Below are 23290 nucleotides of genomic sequence, written 5' to 3'. Positions count from 1 at the left end.
CTTTGAAATTATCAAAAATTCACATTTTGTTTTTCTTTTATAATTCTTTATACATTTAAATGATAATTTCTTTATATATTTGTATACAATCTATTTATATATCATTGATTTAGTTTAAAAATATATCTGAATTATATTAGTTTTTAGTGAATTTGAAAAGTGTTACAGTATTATAATTTTGAATTAAGTCTTTGATTTCCTGGTAAGCGCAAACAAGAAGGAATGATGAGCTTACATTTGGCCATGTTTGACATGGTGTGTATGTGTGTGTATTCAAAGCGAATAAACCAATTTGCTCTATAAACCCATGTTAAAGGAGTAGTAAAGGGAAAAATCTGGTTTAGCCCTGTTTTAAGGTTACTTATGATCAAAAAGTTGACAAAACTAGCACTTTTGAGAAAGTTGATAATTGCTCTACCACCGTTTAGGTCATACAATGGATGTGGGTGGGCACTGTGAAAAATCTTTCAAAAACATGTTAAACTCTCGATTTCAAAGACAAGAAGCTCACCGAGGGGGTAATTGGTGTCCGTTGGTGTTCTGACATCAAATTCGCATGAATCCAGTAGGGTTTTATTGATCATTAGGGTTAGGGTTTTATGAAATCCATTGACTTGTATTGACGCGACCTTTGTAGATGTGTAGATCAATCCGCAGGGGATTCAGGAAGTGGAACTGCTTACAGTAGCTATTGTTATTGTTCAAGCGCAAGTTTACACACGTATGTGCTGCGATTAAATAGTTCTATGCTAAATATTTAAAAAAGCCTTTCCAGATGAACTAGAATCTTACTTTATGGCGAATGATATGTCAGAACGCCAACTAACACCTCGGTGAGTTTCTTGTCTTTGAAACTGAGAGTTTAACATGTTTTTTGAATGATTTTTCACGGTGCCCACCCACATCCATTGTATGACCAAAACGGTGGTAGAGCAATTATCAGACTTTCTCAAAAGTGCTAGTTTTGTCAACGTTATGATCTGAACCATTGTATATGATCATAGGTAACCTTAAAACAGGGCTAAACATGAATTTCCCCTTTACTACTCCTTTAACGTATCCTTTCTATATATAGCGCCCTTTATTTTTTGCTGCCTCCCGACAGCAGAAAGAGCACAAGAACAGCAGCTGCACAAACAGAAGCTGGTCAGGAGTGTGGCCAAAAATAAAATCCTCTAGACCACCATGTGACACTTTAAAGTGAAACTGGTGACCAAAGGTATGTACAACATTCCAGAGCTTATGCACATGGGCCAGATGGCCTAAAGTGTGTGTGTGTGTCTGTCTGTCTGTCTGTGTCTGTGTGTTTTGTGTGTCTCCATGCAATTTGTCATCATGCATGTCAGAGCATGTGTGTCTCTCTCCATGCATGTATGACTTTGTGTGTGTTTATGTGTGTGTGTGTGTTTGTGTGTGGGTCTACGTTAGCGTGTGTATGTGTGTCTGTGCGTTTGTGTCTTGTCACCTTAGGGGATAGCCTCTGCGCTTGAATCAGTTCAGACAGACTATGCTTGTTGTACCGGCAGCCAACACACCATCTGGTAGAGGTGGATTAAAACCCCAGTTTCTTCATCAACATCAGCACCATCATCTTCATCACCCACATCGCCTTCAAAAGCTATTAAGTGTGGACAGATCCCCCCCCCCCCCCCCAGATATAGCAGCTTTTTTGGCTACATTTCTAACACAGCTCCGTTCCTCATCATTAAACCTCAGTATTGTCCTCAAGAAAGCATCCAGGGCAGCAATGTAATGAAAATGAAGCATCAGAAGCCAGGAAAGCCATCCCATCTCTGAGAGAGAGAGAGAGAGAGAGAGAGCTCCTTCTCACTGTCCGGACACCCCCCCCCCACCCCCCTCTCCTCAACGTTCGGGCCAACTGACCCATTTCATTCATTCTTGTGTGGATTCCACGTCGTCGTCGCCCCTTACCAGAAAAAAAAGATCCTTTCATCCTTCACCAAAGTTCCCCACAAAGTCCCTCCCTCTGATGCTTCTGTCATTCTCTGGTTGCTGTCAGGCGTAAGACTCTCCTGTCTTTAACGCCACCAGTTCGGAGTATTCCGCCTGACGCCCGTTCAAGTGTTCGCTGTTCCCGTCGTGGTGGTACATGAAGGCGGGCTCCTCGGTGATGGAGGTGGCGGTGTAGGAGGTGGAGCGCATGGAGCAATGCTCCCTCCGTCGCTGGCCCCACTGGGCCTTGTACTGGATCCACTGTCTCTTCAGAGCTGCCTGCACCTGAGGGACACACACACACACGCACACACACAAGCACACACACACAAGCACACACACACAAGCACACACACACACAAGCACACACACGCACACGGAAGCACACACAAGCACACACACGCACACACACACACAAGCACACACACGCACACACACGCACAAGCACACACACACACAAGTACACACACAAGCACACACACACGCACACGGAAGCACACACACACCAAGGGCATTAATAACAGACTAGGAGAAATTCAGAGTAAAAGACACTTGAAGTGTCTGACCACACACGAGTAAAAGAATATTCATACAGGTAAGGTGATTGACATGGTTTTAATTCAGTCAAATCAAAGTAATGGAAAAATTAAACTTGGCACTAAACACAGTTGGAAATTTCCTGGCAAATGTATTAAATGTAAATCATGACTGTATCTAATCTGAAAGAGGTACTAAAAATGGAAACTGACTGACATTGTTCTCTTGAGAAGAAGCCAACCAAGCCACGCTAGGACCTTTAATTCTAACTTTTAATTCTAAAGCTAGGACCTTTAGTTCTTCCACAATGCAGAACTAATTTGGAAGCGAAATGGAGACACGCTGCTGTTCCATGATCTAAGAATATCTAATGCTAAAAAACACTGTTTAAAAAACGACCATTAATGGTGCGTTCGTTTATAACTGGGAGGTGGCAAATTGCGACTTGCTACTAGGAATGATTAAATAAAACGCTGCATGAACTCGCACTTCCTCGTTGCAAATTCGGATATGTTTCTCAGCCCCCAGTTGCCGGCTGATGTCAATATCATATCATCATCATATCATTCGCTATAGCTCGAATGCACACAGGTCGGAGGTAGGTATTTTGCCACTTGCGACTTGCCACCTCCGACCACAAACAAATGCACCATAAGACCTGTAGTTCTTTTCAGGATATCTCAACTGCAAGCTTTTTTTCTCTCCCACTCTCTCCCACTGAATTGACAAAAGAACCATTGGGGCCGGTTTGTGCAGTTTGGTCCCAGAATCAAATACAGCCATGAACTCAACTCAACCCAAAATTCACATCCTAACCAAGCATACAGAGCCCACCATTATGTATCTGAAGCAAACAAATTATACTCCTCCCCTTCACAAGAATTAGTGAGTACCAAGATCAGCTAGCCTACTACAATGAAGCAAAGCTCTGGTTCACAAACAGACTCAGGAGGTTAAGGCTGGAGAGAAGAGGAAGTAAGGAAGAGAGGAGACAAGGAAGAGAGGAGACAAGGAAGGGTTTAAAGAGGTCAAATACAGGTTAGCAAGGCAGTGAAGGAGGCTAAATGACACTTCTCTGAGAAACACCAATTCTCAGAAGGAAAGAAAGGCCTCAGACAGGTCACCAACTACAAACCCAAATCCCCCCAGTCCAGTGACGACGCACGCCTGGCAAACCACCTGAATGAGTTCTACTGCAGATTTGAAAAACAATCCCCCCCCCCCCCCGCCCCCAACACCCTCAAACATCCTGTCTTTGTACTGTCCTGTCTCGTCCCTGCACCCTGTCCAATGTCCTGTCTCGTCCCTGCACCCTGTCCAATGATTTCTCCATGTCATGCATCATGCCCGAAAGCAAATTCCTAGTATATTGAAAAACTACAATGGCAATAATACAAACTCTAATTCTGATGTATCCCCCCAGATCGGGGATCGGTCACTGGACTGGAGTGATGCTGATGAGACATGGCTGCTCATTCATGAGATAGTTATATAGTTGACCTATTTTTCAGGTCCCTGAAATAATTGCCTATGTATAAAACATGGCAAAATCCTGGGCTTGGTAAATGTTTTTGTCCGTGCCAGATACCTCATGGGCTTCTGTCTACTTTTCTAACCGTCTCTCTCTATTGACCCCCCTACCCACCTGACTCGTCTTTGATAAAACAACCAGTACTTTCCGCTAGAACGTGACTCTTGACCTGTCTAAATGGCTAATCACAACTTATAACACACACCGCATGGGCTGGCTTTGATTAAGTCATTCAGGGCGAAAGCACCCATCACATAAATTAGTCTACAGACCTAGCAGGTCTCTATGTAGTAACAGCAAGAACACCAGAATAAAATAAATAAATAAATAAAGTTCATGCCTTTATAAGAGGTAGGTCCAAGTCAAGGCTAATATCTGTCAAACAGCAGGAGACCGTGGAGAGGTTGAGAGAGGGTGACAGGATGATTTGCCGAGCGTGTGTGAAACATCTGAACCGTTTATAACCCGTCTCCGCCTCCGCCTGACCTGCCCCTGGTTCTGCTCCTGACTCCGCTAGCTGCTACATTGGAGGCCTCAGGCACAACCCCGTGTTACAAAACATTCCCCAACCTGCTCTCACACAATTCTGCTCATACCCAGTGACGTCTTTAAAAAAAGGTAATACCGGTATTCTACATTGTTTTTTATAAAATAAACATAAAAATATATTTAGTAATATCAATCACCAAATCAACAAGACAAGCCCTCTGTCTCTAGCGGTAACTCATCAGTGTGTTATCAGGTGCACAAAATGGCTGACTGGTCAGATAACACCATCCTTTTATCACACTGTGATTGGTCAGCTCTTCAATGTGACATTGACATATTGGCCTTTGGGAAAAGGGCAGGTGCTCTGCTGATATTAATGTGTTTACCTGCTGCATGCAGTAGCTTCCCCACATGAGGGGATTCTGAATTCTGAACCCCAAATATTATGCATCAATAAGAGTGTTTTAAAAGTGCTCAAATTAATCTTACCTCCCCATTGAAGAAGCAAAATATTGTTGCCACTAGTAGACCCTGGAAAACAATATTTAAAAAACAGATGTATATATAATGTAATATATACAGTATAGGCATATATATAGGCACATATAGGCATACCTGTATATATATTCACACACACACAAACACACACACACACACACACATATATATATATATATATATATATATACACAGTAGCCATATCTATATTCAATGTACTTTTTAGTCTTCAGATTAGATTTGGATTAGGTCTGAGAGTTAGTCTCTAGGGGTGTGCTGCTGTGTGCATTGGATGTTATGAAATGTTAATGTAAATAAGGTGTTAATGTGATATGCTGTGTATCGAGAGAACAATTACACTGGACAATACAATTACAATGCAACATCCAAAATCCTAAAAGAAGTAATCTCTTTCATTCAGGGACTAAAGACTTTAGTGTACACCAGCGCCAGGTCAAATAGAGCATTTGAAGTCCTTCCAAATCATGTCAGTGTTGTGTGTAGCCAGTGGAACTACAGTATCAATCAATCAAAGCTTTATTTGTATAGCGCATTTCATACCCAGAGGCAAAACAATGCGCTTTACAGAGAACAAGGGAGGTGGGCACACGACCCACCCCTACATATTCCAGAGGGAAGCAAAAAAACAGTATCACCCCGGGGGCCAGATAAGTGAGCTGTAAAAATTCTTCCCTGACCCCTCTCAACAAGGTGATTGAACAAGCTCCTGGGCTGAGTTTCCCAGAGGCATTGTAGCGCTACATTCATCGTAGCGCTATGATGAACGCCGTAGCTTATGATGAACGTAGCGCTACGACGCCTCTGGGAAACTCAGTCCTGGAGTATGTTTGTCTACCGGCTAAGAACATTTATAGAGCAATAAATTACGTTAAATTACATTTTCAGACTAAGAGAGGCTAAAAACATCATAGGAGAGACATGGCAAACACTGGTGTATGTCTGTGTGTGCGTGAATACAGTAGTATGAATGAAAATCTATACTTGGTTTAAGTTAGACTTCAAAAAACACGCGATGTGGTTCGATTCAAGCTGGTTTCAAGCAAAAGACAATACTTTTATTCTATGATACGATTTGCAAAACGGACTCTGAACGGAGATGTGTTTCCCACGAACAGCGTGGTCGGACTGAAATAATGCCAGACATCTTATAGTGACGTGCACTCAGCGACAAACAGTACAGGGAAGTGATGTCACAGAGAAGTGATGTCACAGGGAAGTGATGTCACAGAGAAGTGATGTCACAGAGCAAAGGGTGTTTCTAAACAGACTGATGATATGGGAACGGATTAGAAAGAAGTTTCACAGAGGTTGTAAAACAATGAACAGAGAGATCAATCAAATAGGAACATTCAATCAAATAGGAACATTCAATCAAATAGGAACATTCAATCAAATAGGAACATTCAATCAAATAGGAACATTCAGAAGGGGGTAACGCATTGGTGATAGTGGAATTTCATTAACAGTAGCCTACAGTACAAGTACCGTACCTGGTAGTGCATCAGTATATGCATGATGTAATCGAAGACCTCCCCGGCCAGGCGGTTCTCGGGCCTCCAGGGGAAGATGACGAACTGGATGCCCAGTAAAGGGACCAGGATCAGGGTGGCTCGCACCGCCTTCATGTACATGTTGGACTCTGCCCTGTGGGTGTCCCTCAGCTTCGTAACCAGCACTCGCACGATGTTCAGCAAGAAAAACAGATTCACCTGGGACAACCCAAATACAAAAAGCACTCAGAAAATATTACTGTTGACTCGTGTGTTAACTCAGTGAATAATGGCTGCAAAACTGCTACTGTACAGGTTATGTGTTCTGCATGCAAGAAGAACAATGTAATATACTTTTATCCATTGATTAATTAATTAATTGATTAATCAATTAAATCCAAGAGGGAAATAATGTACCTCAGTCAATGAATATATTGAGCCCCTGAGGATAATCACATGAACTGGCTGATGAATGTGAATGGTGGAGAATTTCTACTGGCTTACCAGTAACGCTGCCATAATCGGACCATGGACCACATAGAGGAGGTGGGTTTCTACACTCATCCAACAGCTACAAGAGAGAAACACATCAATCAGATGGTTCTGTCTGCAACCCAGAACATCTACATCCATACGAGCGCACACACATACACACGCACGCAGGCATGCACACACACACACGCACTCACACTCACACACACACATTCTCTCTACTTACACTGGAGAGGAACATTACTCACTTGTCATCAAAATACTTCTTCCTCGCTACGGCATGAATGGTCGCAGGCACTAAAGGAAATCCTAGAATAGATGAATATGAGATAGAAGATAATGCTGTTATTCCTTCTAAAACTGGTGCTCTTTTAAAAAGTTGATCAAGATTACCTCTATAATTATTATAGTAATAACAGTATATTATAGATGTCATAGATAATTAAGTTAATTGAAGTCACTGAACAGTATATTATAGATATCATAGATAATTCAGTTAATTGAAGTCACTGAATGTCTTCAATTCAATCATGAATAAATTAAGATTTTAAATAAGATGATATCCTTGGGCAGACAGGGTTCCCCTCTGGAATCCATTCAAACCGTATGAAGTTCCACGTCATAATGATGTTTCAAACATGGACGCAAATGTTTTGCTTCTATTGGCTTTTTCATTTTAATTAAAATTAATCCAATGCGCAGTCTGGTATCTAAACTAATGAGGCCCTGTATTGGCAGATGAGTCACACGGACTGGAATGACTAACGGGGTCTCCTCCAGATATCCCTTTGAGAGCTGTGTGACAGACACTGTCCACGGTTATCCTTCCATCTTTAATAATGGCTGACCATTCACGGTTCATACTGTCCACGTATTGGGCAGGGCGGGGACGTTCTCATCTACCCCTGTTTGAACGAAGGGATGACAGGACATTTTGGACCGATAACCAACAGAAGGGGCTTGTAAAGCTCTCACTGCGAGCGCGGTTGAGATATTGGGGTGAGGTGGTTACAACACGGGGTGGTCTCTGATACAACAGAGATTGCATGCAAAAAATGACCAAATTCTCTGTTTTGCTCTTCAAAATGGCCCATGCTACCATTTGTTGACCCAGCAGTCGATATACCAGGTTAAGAAGAAATGCTGAAGCAAAATGCTTTTAGGTTTATGCATGAAATACAAATGATTAGGTTAAGTTTACGCATGGAAATTGAATGGTTAGGGTTAGGGATAGGGACAGAAATAAGTAAAAATGAAAATGAAGTCACATGGGGAGTTGCAATGAAACTATTCTGTCTTCCCTGCAGCTCTCTCCAACATGGGATGATATTTGTGGATGCCAGTGACAATCCCATCAGATTTTGTTCGAGGAGGATGATTGACCCACACAGATGCACTGTGCGGAGAGGCTGATTGGCCTCTGATTGGTCACTGACAGCAGCTTCCCACTTTTCAAGTATTGCTAAAGAGTCCAGCACTCGTGCGTCCTGTTGGTAGCCCAGGTCTGAGTGACATACATTTGTGTTATTTACATGCTGCAGTATACTACAAACTGCAGAACACTTTTTACTTCATTATTTTTCCATTTCAGGCAACTAAGTAAGCGTATGATTGAATGGAGGTGACTGGATTAGATGTAAGGCAAAATGTATAGGCAAACTAATCATTCCATTGATTTCAATCAATCAATCAATCAATCAATCAATCAATCAAAGCTTTATTTGTATAGCGCCTTTCATACCCAGAGGCAACACAATGCGCTTTACAGAGAACAAGGGAGGTGGGCATACGACCCACTCTCTACATATTCCAGAGGGAAGCAAAAAAACAGTAGTCACCCGGATTTGTCAGGAATAGGGTCATAATACAGTAGAAGTAAATTAGATCAGATCCACGGACATTGAGTGACTCACCCCAGCCCAGAAGGTAGTACCAGTGAAGACGTTGCTCCTCTGCGAACACGGCCACCACGATGAGAGTGTGAAGGTAGATCCCCTCACACAGCATCCAGAAGTAGTTACAGCCCAGCATGTACATGTAGAAGAAGTGCAACACCTTACAACTAACCTGCATAGGAATGCATGGAAAGAAATCACAAAGGGGTCAGAGGGCAAACTTGTCTTATACCTTTTTTCATTATTTAGGTTTATGCCTCTTGATAAAAGGCAACTCAGTCACACATTTTAGAAAATAATATTATGTTGACATTATGTTTATGGGCGAGGCAGAAACAAGACCGTTTTATATTTATCCAAGCACTTCATGAGATCTGTTAAATGTGAGACATAAGCTTGGTTTAGAGACAATAACAATGTATTACTGTCTTCTGAAAACAGCATGTTTGTCCATTAACCTGCTCAGTGTAGTACAGTACAGCACAGCGTCCTTCCAGATATGCTCAAAGGGATCAATCAATCAATCAATCAATCAAAGCTTTATTTGTATAGCGCATTTCATACACAGAGGCAACACAATGCGCTTTACAGAGAACAAGGGAGGTGAACATACGACCCACTCTCTACATATTCCAGAGGGAAGCAAAAAACCAGTATCACCCAGGGGCCAGAAAAGTGAGCTGTAAAAATTCTTCCCTGACCCCTCTCAACGAGTCAATCGAGCAAGCTCCTGGAGTATGTTTTGTCCAACGGCTAAGAACAGTAAGGGATTAGAGTAAAATTACATTTCTCTCTGTTTGGGTGCCAGTGTTAGATTGTGTTTAACCCAATTATAACATCCTGTTCCATCCATCTCGACCAAAATGGCTTATTGTGTATAAATGTATTTCTTAGAAATCAATAGAAACAAAATAGAATAGAAACATTATAATCACCCGCTGACCTCCATAAATGTTACTGGAGTCTAAAATGCCCGTTACAGGATACAAACAGGGACATTTTGTGTGACTCGCTTAGGCTGTGCTTCCTCTATGTTCAAATTCCTGGGCGCAGCTCTGTCTTATGTCTCCAAGCATGTATGCGGATCTAATTAGAAGACACTGGCATTGGTATTAGCTAGTCCCATGTCTCCAGGGTACACATACTCAGCCCTAAACAACCTGTCTGTCATGAACTTACAGCTTTATGTCTCCTCCGAGTCCTCCCTCATCCTCTCCCCATCTCTTGGACCAAACATGCAGTCCAGATGGGTAATTTGGCTATTACATGTACATGTGCTGAAAGACAAGTTTGCTCACTTAAAGCAATTTTGTCATTAATTCCTTGTCTTTCAACAGGTTTTAACTACATCTAACATCCATTGTAGGACCGTAGAAGGCCATGGCATCCAATGTAATTGCAAAGTTTGTTCATGTTTAATCGGTGTGCAGAGCACAGCACTAATGTCTCTCGAGGCATTTCATGTCTTTGGCCTTCTCCCACATTTGACCTAAGCGCAAGGGATTAATTCCCCCTTACTACTGGCAGACCAGTCTTTTTAACTGCTCAACAAATAGAGAAAGGCAGCTTGTTCTACAGAGAGAGCTTATTCTCCAACCAGAACCCATCACCCATAAATCATCCATCCAGAGAGCAGCCCAGGCTACATTTGTTTGAGTTACAGCATGTTCAGCATGTGAAAATCCCAACCGACCCTATCCTTTTCTTCAAAACCACAGCCATGATGACACTGTGTGTCGTTTTGAGAACACAGGCAACACTTTAAGTATCAAAGACCCCACTACCAACCAGTACATTAGTTACCCCAAAAGTACATTAGTTTGTAAATGTTTTGCTTTTGAAAATAGAAAATTCTTTAAAATAGGCTGAAGATTGATGATTGGGTTGGAGTGAAATGGGATATTATACTAGAACATCTCTCTTCATAGCTGTGAGAGATGTCAGTCCTTCCAGTGTTTAAGACACGTTCAGGCGCCCGATCTGAGTAAACACTCTGCTTCTGGATCTGCCAGATGGATTAGACCTGAGGTCTGTTCCACTGGCGGGAGCGTGATGGTACGAGGGGAGGCAGGAACAGAGCGCTGGGGCTGGAAATCAAACCCAGACAGCAGAGCATCTATCCATGTCTGGCGAATGAACTCTCTAAAGAGATGTTTGGTCTTAAAGAAAGCTTATGATAGTGGAATAATAGGTATCATGTGTCCTCTTTGCTGTCCTCTGTGTAGCAATATTTGCCTGTCTCGCTAAGAGCGCTGGAAATTATTATTTTTTGACTTGTCTGTATATGTGTGTACAAGTGCACAAAATGAAGCCTCAGTTTAGGAATGCCATCTTTTTTGTGCAGGAAATGGCAGAGTTGTTTCTGTAGCACTTTCTAAAAACAACGGCACAGATGAACTTGTCCCACACCCAGCAACCCAAGGTAGCTTCTCGGTTCATAAATCTTGTAGGCTGTAATCTCTCTGTGTCTGTCACTCTCTCCCATGCCTCCCGTTTTAAAAATGAATAAATATACATTTAGTTCCGCTTCAAATTTGAAAAAAGAGCAAGTTTGCTGTTTTGTTGAGTAACCAGCTATGGTTATACAATAATTTTCAAATTATTTCCTTGGCCAGTAGGTAATGATCATGTCTCTTATAACCAACACTTCAGGGACAATCCCTGATAGCATAGCATTCCACAGAGACAGATTTATTATCTTCGCCTTAACAGACCTCGAGATCGAAAGAATTCAATGAGTGAGGCTCCAGTGGCAGCACTTCAGAATCCTGACAAAGGAAAATCTGTTAGTGCTAAGAGAGGAATAGCTCTGTGCTAGGTCTATCAATAGCACAACAAATTATATTTGTCAATTATATGACAATATATTGTCAAGTGAAATGCAGATTAAAATATGCTGGTGAATGTTTGAGGGATCGGAAAATAAATTAAATTTAAAGTAGGAAAAAGTATGATTTTTGTGTTGTAAACTGACCAAGAACAAACCTTAATATTTTTAAGTTTTTAGTTAGCTGAACTCACATTGTCTGCAGGCATCTCATTATATATACATATATATATAGATTTCAAATAATAAACTAAAAATAACATTTCCCAAAGAAAATGTGAGGTGGGCTAGCTTATCCATTTGTGTAAATCTTAAGCAAATATTAATTGTAAAGTTGGGGACAACGCACTGTTCCTGTCAGATGCTGACGCTGGGGAAATAGCTCATCGATATTAACTTTCAGCCCTACTGAAGCAAAATATTTCTAGGGGCTCTTTTATCTCCATATCACAAGGGTTTGTGCGATTTGTCAACACCCTGTCACGTGTGAAAGCTTGCTGTAAATGTAGGCTAGTCTGTAATTTACAACAACAAAAAAATAAATATTAAAAGTAGATGCACCCATCAGCTAAAGGTCCTGAATATTTTAAACTTTGAATGAAGTTTCTAGCACAAAAAATGACAAAATAGTTAAGGGCCAAAGTTTTGGAGAGAGCAATTTGTGGGAAATTGTGGGAATATCATGAATTGGGTTAGCTTTTACAAGCTAGCCCACATAATAATTGAATGCTGGTTTTGTCACATATAAGTGTATTGTTTATCCTTGTTTATTCCCCTTTTAACCCCTTTTTTGTTTTTATGAAACAATGGTCTTACAAAATGTAAAAATGCCCATATCTAACTCTAATCCACTTTTTTTGAAGAGACCATGATTTCTTGGAGATGAAACTCACAGGATTTTTGCCTACAGCTTCCGGGTTTTTGACCACAGCTATGAGGTAGGCGAGGGTGAGGGCGGAGTTAAGCACATAGGAGCAGAAGAGGTTCTTGTGAAGGGTAATCCTTTGGCAGCTCAGACTCCTGAAAGGAGAGAAACACCATAGTTAACAAGGCACCTCCAAGCAAACATCAAGTGCAAATCTAAACATTTACTCATAACAAATGACAAACTTTTGAGCCACCTTAGTTATTAATATAATGTAATGTAATATAGTATTTAGATTATTTAGACATATCCTAATAATTTATTAGCATGAGTATTACAAGCGTATGCAAATATTATATATATAATCCGCACTGCGTTGTTGTCACAGATCAAGGTCTGAGGCACAATGCACATCATCGAGTTACGGCGTGTACTGTGTAAAGGCTATTTTGCAATAAAAACTCATTCAGAAACATTAACATATTTCATCCAAAAAACAGCATTGGAGTCCTTTGATGAAGCAAACAAGACAATAAATGAATCATTGGAAAGACATCTGGCTCCTGAGACTGAAATGAGATAGTCAGATGTTGCCGAGTCCAGCGATTCTGTAAAACATGGTCCCAAACAAACTTTAACCTGCAAGTGTCTCAATGTAGAACATGCACAGTACCTTAAAACAGACAATACACACCCTCTTACTCTTTTGTCAAAAGCCACTGAGGATTGCTTTAGATTCTGATTCTGATTTTATTTCAGCCACAAAGTTTTTCACCTACAAGGAATTTGCTTAGGTCTGTTGGTGCATGATATAATAATACTAATAAACATAATAATAAAGACAGTGTATAACAAAGAGATACAGTGAGTGCAATATACAATACAATCTACCAAAATCATTATCAGTACAATATGTGACATCACTCATTGTACAATTTTGATAGATTGCATTACTGTACTCAAGAGATACAGTGAGTACAATATACAGTACAATACAATCTACCAAAATGTACAAGATAGGCAATGAGCATAGTGCAAAAAAAGACAGGATGGTGCACAATACAGCTGTAACAACAGCAGACACAATAACATTCTGATTGTGATGTAAGGAAATGCTCACACAACAGGACAACACTATCTGATCAGACTGTCTGAACACTAACATTCTTACTGCAGCAGTATTATGTATTATGTAGTGCTCCAGATTTAGAAGTTAGGGCAGTATTTCTACAAACTATTTTTTTCCAAGGTTACTTGGAGTATTTTTATCAGGGAATCCTGGCGGCATTCAAGTCGCGCCGTAAATAAGAGGCTAGTGCAGCTGTTCCCTGTCAAATACCACTGAAAACCTCACATCTGGAACCTAGTACAATACCACATTAAGACTTTGACTTAAGAGATCAGACTATAAATACAACACCTCGATCGTAAAAGATATGTTCCTCTGAAATCAGGGTTTTGCCAATTCAAAAAACTTTATTCAGATCCTCATTAGTCAATTGTTAGGTCTTTGTATTCACATGTATACCAAGCAGGAATGTTTGCCTAGCCATAAACAAGTTAATAGTCTTGTTAAGGGAATATATTACCGTAACTACTGAGTAGCTACTGAGATGTGCAGTACTGCCCCTGCAGTAAGTACCATGGCTGAATTTACGAGCAGGTATAAAGTTTGCAGCACATTGAAATCTGTTACAGCTGCTTTGGAGTAACACCCAGACTGCAATATCCATGAGATTCTAAACCATGTCAAATTTCCCAATAGCAACACCACACTTTAACTGTGCCAAATGCTTCTCCTAATATTAGCAAATTCAATAAAATACAGCCTTCATTTCATACAATGGGATGGTCGTTCTGTTTTTTAGCTGAGTCATAGAATATAAAAAACAGTAGATTGATACAATATGTACTTAAAAATAAAATAAAAAAATCCTGATTAACAGCATTTTCACAAACCACACCAATCATTTCAATCAATCATTCTTGATAAAATGACTCAGGATTGATAAACTGTACCCCTTGTTAGCTTTTAAACAGGTATCTTTATGTTCCTACATCTGTCTGGCATTCAGCAAGACCTGTTATCAGGAAGTAATCTCATGAATGTGCATGTGAAGCAGCAGATTAGGGTGCTACTCTCAGGGTGCACACAGATGTGAGCTCAGATATGAGGAACTATCTCCTTTTTTACCAACATTTTCCTTCAACTCTTTTACAAATACAGGGATCAAAGGTGTTGAACTCAGATGTCTGTGAAACTGCCCTGAACTGATCTGCAGTCAGCTTCTGTAGCATGACACTGAAGAGAGAGAGAACCAAGGGAAACATCCAGGACACGCTGGTGCGTCTCTCTAGTAATGAGAGATTCCATGGCACAGCAAGAATGTTGAGACCAGCATTCAAGCCTTGCATTTTAACATATGCATTTTAGGTTCAGGTATGTCTGAATCCTTGGAAACAGTGTTGAACAGTAATCATTACTTGGACAAATTAGGGTACAAAACTAATGACCCATGGTACATGCGATGATCCAACTATGATCATAGTGAAGTTTAAGTTACAATTTTTTACAAAAATTGGGGGGGGCAGAGGACTATTACTGTATGTAGACAACATAATACATTAGATTACATTTCCACAGGCTCCCATTGTCAGACACATTCAAGAAACAGCTCTTTGTTGAATGAGCAAATCACTGATGATGAAAGATATCACAGAATGAAATGTATGATCATAGAATTCACTACCATCTCCATCATTAGTCTCTGATCAGCAGAGTTGCAAACTTTACAAGTCTTAAGTATAGAATGGCATGTACCTGAAGAACTTTACAAGTCTTAAGTATAGAATGGCATGTACCTGAAGAACTTTACAAGTCTTAAGTATAGAATGGCATGTACCTGAAGAACTTTACAAGTCTTAAGTATAGAATGGCATGTACCTGAAGAACTTTACAAGTCTTAAGTATAGAATGACATGTACCTGAAGAACTTTACAAGTCTTTAGTATAGAATGGCATGTACCTGAAGAACTTTACAAGTCTTAAGTATAGAATGGCATGTACCTGAATAACTTTACAAGTCTTAAGTATAGAATGACATGTACCTAAAGAACTTTACAAGTCTTTAGTATAGAATGGCATGTACCTGAAGAACTTTACAAGTCTTAAGTATAGAATGGCATGTACCTGAAGAACTTTACAAGTCTTAAGTATAGAATGGCATGTACCTGAAGAACTTTACAAGTCTTAAGTATTGAATGGCATGTACCTAAAGAACTTTACAAGTCTTAAGTATAGAATGGCATGTACCTGAAGAACTTTACAAGTCTTAAGTATTGAATGGCATGTACCTGAAGAACTTTACAAGTCTTAAGTATAGAATGGCATGTACCTGAAGTAGAAGAATATGGCCAGAGAGATAAGGAGGCCAGTGATGGATAACGCATGCCCCACGATCGCCATGTAGAATAAGATATACGCCATCTGGAAAAAAACATCCAAAACATTCAATGTTTGAACATTCAATTCAATCTAATTCATCCTTTCCCTTTCATCTTCTTCTCTTGTCATTTAAACCCAGATCGTGACATGACAGACTTATGAGTTTATTAACATAAAAGTCTCTCATCTTTTGCTGTTTTGAGACTTATCGTTCTACTGTAGGCTCAAAATCTTTCTATAGCATGCTGGTGAAAATGTGTGTTGGCCTGTGTCAGTTTCATTACCTTACAGTTTGCCCGTAAATTGTTCCTCTTTAGTACAATGTATTTATTGGTTTTAGGTGTAACATTTGTACAATGCAGGAGAAATGTAGACATAGTATGATAATATTGCAAACATTTTACCTTTAACTTCTCTTTAGTGCGTGAGTTACAGAGGGTGTAGTTGGACCAGGTTCTGTTGGAGACTGGGTGCTGGAACCACTGTCCATCCTCCCCACAGTATTTTGTAACTTTTTCTAATTAATAGAAAAAAGCGCAGTAGATCTCTGAGGCACTTTAAACTATCTAGCCATGTCCACACGACGGGCTCTCTCCCAAGTTATGAATAATTCAAAAACAAGATAACAGTATTAATGTTTAATATCTGTATCCCGTTTTAATAGAGTGTAATATCCTCGGGGAGCATCGCTAGGAATTTTGGGCATCATGAAAAGGGGCCCCTTAAACAGCATAGCGGCTGGTTTTCTGAATCATTCTCCCTTTCCCTCCCTTAAGGACACTCTGTACGAGGTCTTACTGTAAGTGATGAATTCATTATGAGCACTGAAGTCGTCAGAGAAGCCGCACTGATACCACTGGACCAGCGGACTTCTATTTGCGGCGCCTCACCTGTGGAGTCAAAGTCCAGGAAGTGATCGGGGCAGTACTGGGAAGAGATGGACCGGGCCGGGGTGTCGTCCCAACACAGCCAGCCATCCCAGGTGCGATTACAGTACAAACCTGCACAAGTCCCCGAAAACATAGACTCCTCATTAACACACCGAAACAGTACTACTACTGTATCATCAATGCACTATGCATCATTTATGACTTGTGACTGTATAACAGTATGTGTAGATAATATACTGCAATACGTCGCAAGGCTGTAAAAACATTGCTCCTTTGCAAAACAAAATGTGTTCTATCATTGGACGTCATGTCCTATGTTGTGCTATGCAGGTTTCTGAGTGCACCGTAGTAAAACACTCACTAACCTGATTTGTTGTAAGGCAGATCCCTGTTCATCTTTTCAAAGCATTTGTATTGGCCATCGATAATCTTCTTCCTCTCCTCCTCTTTCCGAATGACCATGGGACTGAGCCTGGTCTCTGCAGTAGGTTCAGAGCCTGCGTCCACCTCACCATGGGGCGTTGCCCTCTACAGGAAAATGAATAGAAGACATATATATATTGGGGGCACCATATGGGGTGGCTGTGGCACAGGAGGTAGAGCGGGTCGTCCAATGATCGTAGGGTCAGAGGCTCGAATCTCGGCTCCTCCTGTCCACATGTCGAAGTGTCCTTGGGCAAGACACCGAGCCGCAGATTGCTCCCAGTGAGCAGGTTAGCACCTTGTATGGCAGCTACCGCCATTGGTGTGTGAATGTGTTTGTGTGTGAATGGGTGAATGAGAGGCCATTGTAAAGCGCTTTGGATAAAAGCGCTTTATAAGTCCAGTCCATTTACCATTTACCATATATCAGCAGATATGAATATATCAGAAAAGTTAAGATGTACGCAGAGTGTGGAAAGATACAGTAAATGACTAGTTGGTGAATTGGCTACAATATAAAATATATACACTATATAAAATATAAAAACTCAGCAGCAGCAGTTCAGAACACTCAAGACTCAAGATCCATAGATCACTGGGAATGAATCAATATCCACTTACCTGTAATTTCTCCTTGGAGAATGTAAGACAGTTGGACCAGGTCTTATTAATGGAGGGACTTTGGGCCCAATTACCCGATTCATCACAATACTTTGTCACATTTCCTGAAAAAAAGAAAGAAAAAGAAGGTCCTCTGTAATTGTTTGTGATGTGTAATTTGAGCAATGAGTCCTGGCAGCTCGGCCCCTGCAGAATCCATCAGTGAGATAATAGGATTGGACATGAAGATCAAGATTTCTTTATTTGTCACATGCAACGTACGTGTGCAGTCACAGTGAAATGTTGCTGCCGACTCCAAGATTATGCTCAATAACAGATAGACTCCAATACTCAATTTAGAAATTAAAATTTTATGTACAAATTACACAATAAGTACAATTTCTATACAGTATAAAATAATGGTAAGAAGATAAATATCGGTCTGGATGGATAATGCACATGCTATATATGGAGGTGGTATTTTTCTATTGTCTGCTGACTGCAGTACTGCATTAAAAAGTTACATTGAAGGATTTTCAGTTGAGTCCTTTTGGAGATGTAACCTATCATTTTAATATCTATACAGCTGCCCTGTCCAGGGGTGTACTGGTGCATCAAATTGCCTCACACTCCAGACTGACTGGTGTCCTGTCCTCGGACGTTCTTACAGACCGACTAGTGTCCTGTCCTCGGACGTTCTTACAGACAGACTGGCGTCCTGTCCACGGATGTTCTTACAGACAGACTGGTGTCCTGTCCTCGGACGTTCTTACAGACTAGTGTCCTGTCCTCGGACGTTCTTACAGACTAGTGTCCTGTCCACGGACGTTCTTACAGACCGACTAGTGTCCTGTCCACGGATGTTCTTACAGACTAGTGTCCTGTCCTCGGACGTTCTTACAGACTAGTGTCCTGTCCACGGATGTTCTTACAGACTAGTGTCCTGTCCTCGGACGTTCTTACAGACTAGTGTCCTGTCCACGGACGTTCTTACAGACTAGTGTCCTGTCCACGGACGTTCTTACAGACTAGTGTCCTGTCCACGGACGTTCTTACAGACTAGTGTCCTGTCCTCGGACGTTCTTACAGACTAGTGTCCTGTCCACGGATGTTCTTACAGGCAGACTAGTGTCCTGTCCACGGATGTTCTTACAGGCAGACTAGTGTCCTGTCCACAGACGTTCTTACAGGCAGACTAGTGTCCTGTCCACGGACGTCCTTACAGATTAGTGTCCTGTCCACGGACGTCCTTACAGGCAGACTAGTGTCCTGTCCTCGGACGTTCTTACAGACCGACTAGTGTCCTGTCCTCGGACGTCCTTACAGACTAGTGTCCTGTCCTCGGACGTTCTTACAGACTAGTGTCCACAGACGTTCTTACAGGAAGACTAGTGTCCTGTCCACGGACGTCCTTACAGGCAGACTAGTGTCCTGTCCTCAGACGTTCTTACAGACCGACTAGTGTCCTGTCCACGGATGTTCTTACAGACAAGTGTCCTGTCCACGGACGTTCTTACAGACTAGTGTCCTGTCCACGGACGTCCTTACAGGCAGACTAGTGTCCTGTCCACGGACGTCCTTACAGGCAGACTAGTGTCCTGTCCTCAGACGTTCTTACAGACCGACTAGTGTCCTGTCCACGGATGTTCTTACAGACAAGTGTCCTGTCCACGGACGTTCTTACAGACTAGTGTCCTGTCCTCGGACGTTCTTACAGACTGGTGTCCTGTCCACGGATGTTCTTACAGACAAGTGTCCTGTCCACGGACGTTCTTACAGACTAGTGTCCTGTCCTCGGACGTTCTTACAGACTGGTGTCCTGTCCACGGACGTTCTTACAGACTAGTGTCCTGTCCTCGGACGTTCTTACAGACTAGTGTCCTGTCCACGGACGTTCTTACAGACCGACTAGTGTCCTGTCCACGGACGTTCTTACAGACTAGTGTCCTGTCCACGGACGTTCTTACAGACAGACTGGTGTCCTGTCCTCGGACGTTCTTACAGACTGGTGTCCTGTCCACGGACGTTCTTACAGTATTTGAAGCTGCTCTGCAGGCCTTGTAAAGGGGTCATGATTGTCTGTGAATGTCAATAAAGCCTCACATGTTGTGGTACATTAACACTGTGACCGCAATATCTAGAGTGTTTTTGTGTGTGTGTTTTTTTACAGCTACTTTCTATTGAAAAACCTCAGTGAGGTCAGCCTAATTCAGCTGCTCATCGCTCCCCCAGGGGATGGGTCAAATGCGGAGAACTAATTTCACCACCCCCAGGTCAGGTGTGTGACAATCATCTTACCTTTAACTTTAATATGCAAATCACAGCACTTCACTGCACCTGGCAACCGATACAGACTGGGATCCGACCTGGCTGTCTTCTAACACCACACAACGCTGCTAGCCTGCTAGGCCAAAACCTGTGTTCTCCTCGCTTTCTGCTCAGGGGATCTGTGTCGTGCCTAATCTACCCTTCACCAGAGTTTGGACAACGTGTCTCTCTCACAGTACTGGAAACCTAATTTAATATACTTCCAAACCTCAGCGTGCTTTTTGTTAACCTCAGTGCAATGGAAGCTCTCCAAAGTATAACACCAGAAAACTTGAGAGACCAAGAAACTTAAATCAGCCACCCTGGGGTACTTAAGTGTTTGAATGTATGTTCCACAAGTTTGTCTTACCAGTGGGGTCCAGTCCGGGGTTGTCAGGACAGGTTTGTGTAACGTAAGTCTCAACTGGGGTCTCATCCCAGCACAGAAAGCCATCCCATTCTCTGCTACAGTGCACACCTGGAGTAGGGAAGTCATAGTGAAATCTGTGTACTGGCTGAAGACCATTTAACAGTGTTAATATTACTGTTACCTCGATGTACAGTACTGTGACCTTAACTGTAAAATATAGCAGCATTTCCATTACCCTAACCCCTATGACAACAGAGCACTGATAAGATAACCATCTAGTGCGACTTACGGGACAGAGGTCACAGTGTCTACGCCGCTACTTCCTCAGGACGCCACGCTAATCAAATCGGATCCTGTCCTTTAAGCCGCGTAATGCGATTTGAGCTTCACCTGTTCTGTTGTGCGGCCGGTCTCTGCTCGACAGCTCAGGACATTTGTATCGACCCCCTGTCGTGGCCTGGCCCTCTCCCTCCATTACGGTCACGACGGGCCTGAGCGATGTGTCCGGGCTGGGATCAGGTAGGGACTCTGACGCACCAGCGACCGCTCCGCCCTGCTGAAACAAGCACAGCGCAGGATGGAGCACAACGTGCGTATGCTGAGTATACCGCGCGTGCACGCTGTTCTTGTGTTTGCTCCCGATACTACTGGAACTGTTCTAAGAGGAGGAGATGTTCTAAGAAGACAATTATGGTGTTGTGACCAATCTAAATAAGGCATGTTTGTGGCCTGCTTACAAACTGTTTACTTTAAATACTTTTACTTTAAATTACATTTTCCATTGAAGATGTTGGATGTTGAGGCAGTTTCAAAATGCATGCACACAACACTTGACAGATGCCAATCGATAGTTAAGAATTCAACTTCTTACAGTATTCCCAGAAAGTGCTTTTGAGAATTTACAAAGGAACTCAAGGGGATAATTTCTCTCAAATGAAGATGATAAAAGTGCCCAACATGTAAGTAAGCCTATCGACTGTACGGAAGAGCATTAGGGACAACAACTGAATTTATTATTTTTGAAGATTCTGAGTTTAAAGTCAGAATTTCTGACTTTAAAGTCAGAATTTCTGAGAAAAAAGTCAGAAATGACTTCTGAGATTAAAGTCAGAATTTCTGAGATTAAAGTCAGAATTTCTGAGAAAAAAACTCAGAATTTCTGACTTTAAAGTCAGAATTTCTGAGAAAAGTCAGAAATAACTTCTGAGATTAAAGTCAGATTTTCTGAGATTAAAGTCAGATTTTCTGAGATTAAAGTCAGAATTTCAGAGAAAAAAACTAAAAATTTCGGAGAAAAAAAATCTAAAGTCAGAATTTCTGCTTAAAAAATGTTGGCCCTAATGCTCTTACGTAGGACTGTGTATATACGGATGTGGGTTAAAAAAACAAAACTGCTCTCAGTTGCTCTCTTCAAAGACAAGGAGGAAATCGAGACTCAAAAAGCATCTGTGCGCTGCATCAGGTCCTCAGATTGATTCATGTTACCAGTGTTTGTCTTCTGAGAACGAAGCCCCTCTAAGCACCAAGCTTCATTCTTACAGCTGCCCCACTTTCAATTAATCCTACATGAATATTCACACAATACTGTAGCTCAAATGCGTTATCAGAGCAGTACGGAAGAGCATTAGGGCCAACAGCAGAGTTTTTTTGTTTTTTTTTAGCTTCAGAAGTTAGAAGTTATTTCTGACTTTTTTCTCAAAAAGTCCGAGTTTTTTTCTCAGAAAATCTGACTTTAATCTCAGAAATTCTGACTTTAATCTCAGAAGTTATTTCTGACTTTTTTCTCAGAAATTCTGACTTAAAAAAAATAATAAACTCAGTTGTTGGCCCTAATGCTCTTCCGTAGAGCAGAGATGGGTTCTAGCCTCTCATGTTTTTCTTTAATCATCAGGCCCACTTTCATCTGTTCACATTCACACTGTTTCTTCATTTAAGAATCCTGTCAGGTGTTCATTTGGGCGGTGGGAATATCCAGCATATGACTCTTACCTGTCACTTCACAGCACGCAAAGATACACAGCACAGACGAGAAGGGAGATACTTTATTTATTTTTATTTTTATTAAAGGGGTGAAAGTTTCGTCAGTTTTCCAGAGTGCTGATGCTGTCCTATGTAGCAGTTTAGCAGCCGTACATATGATGTCACTCCAAACATTGAAGTAAATGACGTCATACATACGACCACTAGGCCACCACCAATGTCAGCAGACTGTACTGACTGAAAAAAAATTGTGGGGGGAGGGGGGCAGAAAGTTACCCCAGCAGGAGCTGAGGTCAATTATTTTAAAGAGGTATGCAGTATGAGCTCAATGGGAAACATACAGTGCTAGTGAATGAACATTGGATGGATGACAACAGCATAACATGTGTTCTTATACAGTACATTCAGTATGGCAACATCAATCAATGTTACAATCGGCAACCATCAATCAGATAAATTATTAATTTCCCATTTTATCACAGAAAATAATCGATACAGTACTATTTATTAGCTAATGTACAAGTATTCCCGTAAGATAGTATATAGGTGCCACATTACAGTACATTGACAGACACAGACACGCACACACAAACACACGTGTACGTACACACACACACACACACACACACACAAACACACACAAACCACTATTGCAGATCCTTAGTCTCATGGCTCAG

At 41.4% G+C, this 23290-nt stretch overlaps 1 protein-coding gene across 1 annotated transcript in view; it reads right to left on the bottom strand.

The window, feature by feature from the left end:
* Positions 1-2016: 2016 nt before the first annotated feature.
* calcr (calcitonin receptor) overlaps positions 2017-23290 on the bottom strand; it is a gene marked incomplete at both ends in the record, with an annotated part of 42707 nt that continues 21433 nt past the window's right edge. The window contains 14 exons of the mRNA XM_084455055.1: positions 2017-2238; positions 5000-5041; positions 6520-6738; positions 7024-7090; positions 7260-7320; positions 8925-9078; positions 12627-12753; positions 15994-16085; positions 16448-16560; positions 16934-17044; positions 17299-17461; positions 17978-18081; positions 20634-20741; positions 21024-21189. Coding sequence (XP_084311181.1) covers positions 2017-2238; positions 5000-5041; positions 6520-6738; positions 7024-7090; positions 7260-7320; positions 8925-9078; positions 12627-12753; positions 15994-16085; positions 16448-16560; positions 16934-17044; positions 17299-17461; positions 17978-18081; positions 20634-20741; positions 21024-21189 — 1749 coding nt within the window. The remainder of the gene's footprint in view (positions 2239-4999; positions 5042-6519; positions 6739-7023; positions 7091-7259; positions 7321-8924; positions 9079-12626; positions 12754-15993; positions 16086-16447; positions 16561-16933; positions 17045-17298; positions 17462-17977; positions 18082-20633; positions 20742-21023; positions 21190-23290) is intronic.

The sequence above is a fragment of the Borostomias antarcticus genome, assembly GCF_949987555.1.
Source record: "Borostomias antarcticus genome assembly, chromosome: 21".
Lineage (NCBI taxonomy): Eukaryota > Metazoa > Chordata > Actinopteri > Stomiiformes > Stomiidae > Borostomias > Borostomias antarcticus.
This window is presented reverse-complemented; position numbering and strand designations above follow the sequence as displayed.